An 8,550-nucleotide genomic window follows, 5' to 3' on the forward strand; every position below is an offset into this window, starting at 1 on the left:
AGACTTTCTTATTATTTAATATAACTATGAAATAGTGGTTGATTTCTTACTTTTCTATTTTTCTAAATATTCTCTGTATTTTTTATTTTTGATAGGCTTTTTTTTGTTTTATATTTTTGGGTAATGAATATTGAATACTCTATTCTGGGTCTGATATTTTCATTTTCTTTTAATATATTAATATCTTCCAACTTGTTTTTTGGTCAGGTAAAAATTTCCATCTTTGACGCCCAAGCCGGGCTTGTGTTTTCTTTTCTATTGCTCTTGGGCCTATTGTTGGTTGGGCCTCACCTCATGTTCTCCTTTAGTGAATTACTACAACTTGAGTGCACATCACATCCGCGACGAAAAAAAATAATCTGAATTTAAAAAAACGGAATTGAAAATGAAATGCAAGCGGCAGAACAACGTGGTGGTACTGGCTGCTAACTGCTTCTGTGTGGAGTCTGGTTTAGCCTATCATCTCTAAAACCCTACTCATTTGTGACACCACTACAGTTATTTCAAACTTGTGAGCTATGGCGATGAAAACCGTTGAAGAATCTCACGTTGGCATCTCCTGTTACATATCCAACCTTCCTGGCTTCCGTGGTGTCCTCAAGCAAAGGTCGTCTCTATTCCCTTCTCTGCATTCCAATTTCCAACCAATGTTCTTTTTTCTTTTTTAATTTCTTGTATTGCATTTCGATTTCAACTTTATATTTGTTCCAAACTCCACTGAAAAGCTCCAACAGTGTTATCTAATTTGCATGTAAAAAAAAAGCTTTGATTGTAAGGCGTGCTGAATCATAAGAAATTCTTTGTTCAGGAAAGCTTTATTTGGTGTTGTGGTCTTTCATTTACGTGGGAATCAGTGAAAATGCATGCATTATAATATATAAACAATTTATGATGCTAACATGATCGAATTTGTCTATTGTGTTTTCATGTTTGTTTTAAATTGATCCAGATATTCTGATTTCATTGTTAATGAAGTCGACAGAGATGGACAAGTTGTTCACTTGTCTTCACTTGATGCCCCTCCTGAGGAGGAACAAAGGGTATTTTGATCTGTGCTTATGGATGGTTTGATTTTCAGTCTTGTTAGTTTCTGATGTTTTAATTCCATTTCAGAGTGTTCAAGAAACTGGAACAAACACATCAGAGTCTGATACAACAACAGTTACCAGTTATGCTGCTTTACTTGATTCTTTTAAATCTCTTGCTGGGGATTCCGATGCAGGCTGTTTGGAAGAATTTCTTAATCAAATTAATACGGGAGATGACAAAAGTGTAGCTCCTCTTGTCCTTTCTCCGGATTCAAACAAATCTCATAGAACGGTTAGTATGGACTTTGCCATTTTCTTGTTCTGTGGGGTACACTTGGATACACATGAAAAGGTGACTTTGCAACTGCAAGCACCTGGACGTTGAGTCATACTATAGGGACTGGGGTGTCTCAACTGCAACAGATTAAAGGTTTTATAGGAGATTATATTGTTTAAGGTTTAGGGTTTAAGAAACATAGTAGAAACTGAATCATTTGGATGTGCAGGTGATTTGTCCAAGCCATTGTAATGTGCTTTTGAATTAAGGAGCATGAGACCTGTTTAAACCTAGCATGTTAGCAAACTTATAAATTTAGTATTTCAGTCTGTAATTTTTTCGCTAATCATCGTGTATTTTTATTCTTCTCAAATCTGTCAGGCAGTGCATAAGTTCTTTAAGGGAAACTTCAAGTTCCTTGTTACCGACACTGTTGATGGACCAGATGCTTCATCAAAATGCATCCGTGTGAGATTGAATTCCGGTGGGCCAAACAACAACGGTAGAAACTCCAAGAAGCGCAAAGAAAGAGGTGATAAACCTTTTGACAGCAGAGGTTCAAAAAGTTGGCCAGAAAATGTTGAGAAGTTCCTTAGGTGAATTTTCTCAGGCATTTTGTTTTATAAAATGCAATACTAACTGTCTTTCCTGTTATTTCTTTTTATATCACCTCTGAGAACTTTTGTACATTAAAATCTTAACTCTTTTCTTCCGCAGAATATATGTTACATTGGGTAATGGGATGGGATATCTAGGGCATAATATATTTTACAAGACTATTGGCTGCATTATATTCTACTCTATGTAGACATTATGATAAACTGATAGCATCCCTGTTTCTACTAAGTTGCTCATTGTTGTAACTTAATGTTTCTTTCAATTTAATTTCCAGGTTTCATCTTTATAAGGAGAACAAAGACACGCAAGAAGCCCTTGGAGTGATTGGAAAGATGCTTGGCATCCAGGTGTGTGTTCTTCCTTGCGAAACTTCTATTGGATTATGATTTCAAGTTGTTTTCTGTGATATCACATCTTTTTTCTGTTAATTAACGAGCATTTCATCGTGTCATTGGTTTGTTACTTTCCAATCTGCCACTTGTATAGAAGGTTTGGTTGTTGGTGTTATGAATTATATGATTAACATATTTATGATTGGTTATGACTGCATTTTGCATCACTTTCTATTTCCTGCCTATAGGTCCAGGAACTAGGTATATTGTTATTCTCTATAGCTGTAAAAATGTTTGCATGTGTCTGTATGTTACACATGCACGATGCAAATTTTTGTTGAGATTTTTGCACTTTTTCCTTTTAAACTGACTGGCATTTGAACTGACAGTCAAGATCATTTGGTTTTGCGGGTACAAAGGATAAACGTGCTGTCTCAACCCAAAGGGTATAATCGCTTTTCACATTATTTCTGATTTTGCACTTAACATTCATTCTTTGTATGCCAGCTGCTGTAGTTAATATTACTGCTCATTTAGAGATTGATACTAAAGTGGTTTACTTCTTCTTGTGTTTCTAGGTTACTGTTTATAAGCAGCTGGCAAGTAGGGTAGCTTCTCTTAATGAGAGGTTATTTGGCATTAAAGTGGGTGATTTCTGGTAAGGTGATTGATTGACTTTTGAGTTCTTGATCTTTCTTGCTATAATTTTTTGACAAATGATGAAACTTTTAATTTACTATGTTCAGTTATGTTAATGAAGGACTTGTTTTGGGCCAGCTCTCAGGGAACCGATTTACAATCACATTGAGGTGAGGGTGTTTTCTATTCATGAAATACTTTTTCTCTGTTAAACTAGTATCTGTTGAAGTATTGACATATGTTCTCAGAGGTGTGGTTGCAGATTCTGAAGATACCATAAAAGCATCTGCAGATGCCTTAGGAAGGCATGGCTTCATTAACTACTTTGGTCTACAAGTACTCCCCGTACCCTTTACCTTTCTCTCCCTATCTTTGTGTGTCTTTCGTCATCATGTTCTGAAATTTAAGAATAGGGGCAAATGAGGATCAAGCTCTAAAGTCTAGATCACTTATAGAGACTCAAATACGATGCCGGCTAGAGACATATGAATGATTTTATTCTAATAGCTTTTACATGTTGGTATTTTGCATATATAACATACACTTCTAAAGTTATCTCTACTCTATGTTATGTAAGTCTATATTTTATAATGTGAAGTAGTTTTGTTAGGCCATGGTGTTGGCTGTTTGCCAAAGACATAAACGGCTTTTAAACTTGTTGAAAATGTATGCCAACTTAAAGTAATAACACTGTTTTTTACTCTGTATTATTCAACTTGTTGTCTTTTTTGCGTTTGCTTTATTAAACTATTTATTTTTATGTGGATATTCTCAGCGTTTCGGAAGTGGTTCTGTGCCAACTCACCTTATTGGTGCTGCCTTATTTCGAGGGGAATGGGAACTTGCTGTTGACATGATCCTTGATCCAAGAGATGGAGATATCCTTTTTCATGGTTTCTATAATATATAATCAATGATGTTTGTCTTGATTGACTTCTTATAGATTGTTGCTTAATGTCATTAGTTGATTGCCTTTGTTTTTGATAACTTTGTTAATTAAATACAAAAGGAAGCTATAGCCAAGGCACGCAAGTACTATAAAGATAGCAAAGATATTGAAGGAACACTTAGGCAGTTGCCTCGATATTTGGTTGCTGAAAGGGCTGTGGTAAGCTTCAAATAAATATTTCCTGATAAGTTTCTATTAGCACAATCATCAGTAATATGTTGTGCTTCACAGTTCATAAATTGAATGTGGATGCGAAGCTAATTTTTTAACCCTGTACTTTTTCACACATGATGTTATAACTAATTGTCCAATTTGTTGCGAATCTACTGCAGCTGCAAAACTTAAAAAAGTCTCCTGGAAATTACGTGCAGGCATTGAAAGCTATTCCAAGGACTCTTAGAATGATGTAAGATATGATTATCTGAGTATCTTGATATCTTGATGTGTATTGTGTGGCTAAATCAGTGCTTCACTGTCATTGCTAATATTTTTTCTTCTAAATGTACTTATATATGTTATATGTTATACATAATACCAAAGTGCATTTCTGTATATTCCAGTCATCTATGGTTATATAATATTACAGATATCGTTTCTTTGGACACTGCAAAGTAGTCATAGGTTTCAGTTGTTTCTTATGACCAGAATAAAAAATGACTTATTTCACATTTTTCATTCTCTCTTTTTCAATACCTGACTCTAAATTTAACATAATTTATTGGGAAATTTTGGGACGCATTATTCGATTGTGCACTTGGGCTCACTTTGCTTTGCTTTAAGAAAAGTCATAATAAAAATGTTCAACTGAGCTTTATTTTTTCCCTTTTTTGGGAATAAAATTATCAAAATCAAACATGCACAAAGTATCATTGCCACATTACAGAGTACATGCTTGTGTTTATGCTATGCAAGCAATTGAGCATTAGTTTTCTCTTTTGTAATAGAAATGAAGTTATGATAAGCACAAAGTTTCTGTTGTGATGATTTGGAATTTAATCTTTCATAGTTTATCCCAAGCCTACATATATTCGAATAGAAATTCTTTCTGAAGCTTTTACTGGGTGCTATTGTCTATCTGATGATGTTGTCTTCCATATTATATTCATGTACAAAGACAAGTGTGATAGAAGAACACTGATAAAACCTATCATTTCATTTTCAAGTTATCAATCAGCCCAATGTAATGGTTGCATCTCTGCTTATTTGTTAGGTATGTACATAGTTACCAAAGCTTTTTATGGAACCATGCAGCTAGTACAAGGGTGCAAAAATATGGTAAGTTGTGTTAATAGTATTATAGATATACGTTGCTTACCTTGCTGGCAATTTAGCTCCTACTTTTTCATCTCTACGTCATAACTCGTGATTCAATGGCATCCGATCCTTATGTTGAAGTCAAAATAATTATTTAATAAGTTGATGTTGAATGTGATTCTACTGTGTGCCAGGAACTGAACAAGTTGTATTAGGAGATTTGGTATATTGTAAAGAAAATCCTACTGGAAAAGTTACAGGGATTGTTGGACCTGAATGTGATGATGACTGCGGGGATAGATATGATTCGAATATTGAAGAGGAAGTCTCTGAAGATACTCAAGAAGAAAGCAATAATTATGTGAAGGTTATTCTCTATTTTTACCTAATTTACCGAGCTCTTTTAGTATTCAATTTAAATAATGCTTTAGAGGTATGTCCTCTGGTGGTTATGGACAACTTATGGTACATCATTAATTTCTCTCATCTGTTTAAACATAGTAGTTCACATACAATATGTATTTTTTTTTGGATACATGGCAGGTTGTGACTGCTGAAGACCTTAATTTAGGATGTTATACAATTGAGGATGTCATACTTCCTATGCCCGGGTAAGCATTGACAAACGATCTTCTTAACCAGTTTTCAGTTTGCTCATATCTTACCTGTTATTTATTATGGGGATTGCTTAGATTTCTGCATTGATGGTCTTGCAGTTCTCGAGTAATTTATCCAACAAATGATGTGGCAAAAGTTTATCATGATTTGGCAGATAAAGTATGTATCAAATTGATCTTGTATACTTCTTCCCCGCACCCATGTAGCTAGATATTTCTGTTGCTGTTTCATGGATGGTTATTTGGTTATTTTATTTCCTAGTTGATCGCCTGCTCTCTTTTATTGGTCAGGATCGAATCAGCTTGACAGAATGTGTGCATAATGTGAAGTAAAACTATACAACCCAAACTCAAATCTCACTGTATTATTTACTCCTGCAGATTCTCTTAATCTTGTTTTTTCCTGCTTGTTATTAGGGAATTTTCAATAACTAATGTGACTGGAAGTTACAGAAGGGTTTTTCAGAAACCAATTAATTTCGAATGGTGTGTACCTAACTGCTCCACCTGATTGTATTTGTGTAGACTTTACTCATTTCGTTTTTGGCATGTGATTCCCTTTATCCCTTATTGGACATTGTGGACATTGACTTTGATTGTGTGCCACTGCAGGGAACTACTAAAATATGCTGATAGTACTAAGCCATTGGTAGAGACAGATTTAGACAAGATCATCAAGTCTAAACCTGTGAACGGTGTCAGACCAGTGGGTGCACCGGATGCAAAAAAGGAAGATAATACGAGAGAATTAGAGAACTCAAATGATGGTGCAAACATTGAGGCTGATGATAACGAGATTGAAGGTGAGGAAGTGATATTACCACAAGATGAATCTGTCTCTGGCACCAACTCTCAAGATTTCCAAACTGCTCTGAAAATGAGTTTTACTCTCCCTACTTCATGCTATGCAACAATGGCCATAAGAGAACTGCTGAAGACTTCAACATCTGTAAGCATTCCATTCGAAAATTCCTATATCTATTAATTCGATTCCTTAAATATATATTAGAACAAACTTCTGTCAATTATGTCTGTATAAAACCCTTTCTTTTTCATATTTTTTCAGGTTGCATATCACAAGACACTTAACCAGTAAGAAGGTGGAAATTTTGTTTTAAGTATCATTTGTTAGATGTTAGGGTATCTCGCAACAGGCAGAGCAGAATCCCCTCACAAGTACACTTCTTGTGTTGTTTGACAACAGAAAAATCAACACTTGGACCATTTCTGTTGAAAATTTGAATCGAATCTATGTATGTGTAATGTTCCATGGTTTCAGTGTACTGGGTTTAAGTGTTTTAACACATTGTGCACGCTCTGCAGTTCCATTCTAGCAACAACGTACCATCCCTGGTTTCATGTTGTGTGTATTTAGCTACAACTTACAGATCCGTATACTTTTCTATGACAAGTGTGCGTGCGTGCACGCGTGCGGGCGTGCAGTTTGGGGAATGTGGCAATCAGATAGCAAGTTCTTCAAGGAAGTGGAAATATGGTCTCTACTTGAGCAGAGGAACCTTCTTTAAGGGATTGTTTGCGAGTTAGGATGTTGAAGACGAGGGAATGGAAGGGTTTTTAATGTATAAATTCAAAATGTAACCACTAAAAAGATGAAGAAGATCAAGAGCTATGAGAGGAGGCTGTACCATACATTGTATCCCTTTGGTAGCATGCAATAATTCTTATTCTTGAGTAATTGGCCCCATCCTCTGAATGTTTTCACATGCCCTGCCATTTGTGTTCAAGTTTATTACACAATCCACAGAACCTACTGAAACCAGTCCCAATCAAAATTAATACACATTTTCCTTTCATTTTTTTTCATCTTTATCCCTCTCATCCCATCGCTATCATGGTTTTGCTGCCTTCTTGCGTCTTCTTCGGTCCTTAATTACTCACATCATCTTTAACACATCATTCATTTTTTATAATCAACGTGCCACACAGTAAGTTAATCTTAGATGAGAAAATAATCACAGGTAGCATTGTGGGAGTGAGAAACGTAGCTGAAGCCTAATTTTCTTTGTAAGTGATGATAAAAAGATGAATATGAATTTATTATGTTTTAACAGAATTAATAGGTTTGCAGATATGGTTGTTATATAATTAAGAAATTAATAACTAGGGTGAATGCAGATATTTATGGTGACGAAACACGTACGTAGCAGTTTGGATAATATTCGTGCTGCTAAGTGGTGTACCTGGTGTGGCGAATTTGTAAGGTCCTCCGAAGATTACACAATTGACTCATTGTTCTCTTGTCTCTGCAACCTCTTTATCTAGATTTTTAATTTTCACCCCCTATCATAATCCAATATTCGTGTTCTTGCTGATTTGATTAGACATGCCAGGTGCTCTTTTCACCTTAGCCATTTAGTTTCTTCTTTCTTTTGCATTTATGTCCATTGTCGGTTTCAATATCACAATCTTTCTAGTTTCTAGTTTCTACATTGACACAGTTGAGTTAATTAGGTCCATTTGCATAGGGTTTCCTTCCATATCAATGCGCCTGAATGCTGCTAATTAAGTGCTAACAACTTAACACTAATATATTTTTTTGGGAAAAAAACCCCCTCCTTGTATATAAAATGTTAGACAATTACTTTATCATTATTGAACTTGGGTGTATTAAGTCTCCATTTTAATATCAAGCTTTCATTGTTATACTAATTAGTAGAGTTGAATATTAGTAAATATTCGCTTTTTGAAGTACAACCAACACAATTCCATTACTATATCCCCTGCATAACATTTGTTTAGAATTACAATTTTATAATATGAATTTAATTTTAATATACTAAATTTTATATTACTATGAAGTGAGATTTATATGTTT

General features: G+C 34.9%; 1 protein-coding gene across 1 annotated transcript; it reads left to right on the forward strand.

The window, feature by feature from the left end:
• Positions 385–7,073, forward strand: LOC107645833 (multisubstrate pseudouridine synthase 7). Its single transcript, XM_016349959.2, has 20 exons — positions 385–607; positions 950–1,040; positions 1,114–1,320; positions 1,687–1,901; positions 2,198–2,270; positions 2,645–2,701; positions 2,834–2,913; positions 3,002–3,064; positions 3,143–3,230; positions 3,670–3,772; positions 3,899–4,002; positions 4,176–4,249; positions 5,054–5,118; positions 5,292–5,464; positions 5,641–5,708; positions 5,814–5,874; positions 6,006–6,043; positions 6,132–6,200; positions 6,327–6,663; positions 6,781–7,073. Exons 1-20 carry the CDS (start codon positions 519–521, stop codon positions 6,808–6,810), a joined length of 2,085 nt encoding a protein of 694 aa, XP_016205445.1. The 5' UTR covers positions 385–518; the 3' UTR covers positions 6,811–7,073.

Source organism: Arachis ipaensis, chromosome B06 (genome assembly GCF_000816755.2).
Source record: "Arachis ipaensis cultivar K30076 chromosome B06, Araip1.1, whole genome shotgun sequence".
NCBI lineage: Eukaryota > Viridiplantae > Streptophyta > Magnoliopsida > Fabales > Fabaceae > Arachis > Arachis ipaensis.

What these genes read in the sequence shown, in the direction of transcription:
- LOC107645833 (XM_016349959.2), top strand. Translation starts at nt 519, where the DNA reads ATGGCGATGAAAACCGTTGAAGAATCTCACGTTGGCATCTCCTGTTAC. An exon ending in GTGCTGTCTCAACCCAAAGG is followed by an intron (nt 2,702 to 2,833) that starts GTATAATCGCTT and finishes TTGTGTTTCTAG; the next exon opens with GTTACTGTTTATAAGCAGCT. An exon ending in AAACCAATTAATTTCGAATG is followed by an intron (nt 6,201 to 6,326) that starts GTGTGTACCTAA and finishes GTGCCACTGCAG; the next exon opens with GGAACTACTAAAATATGCTG.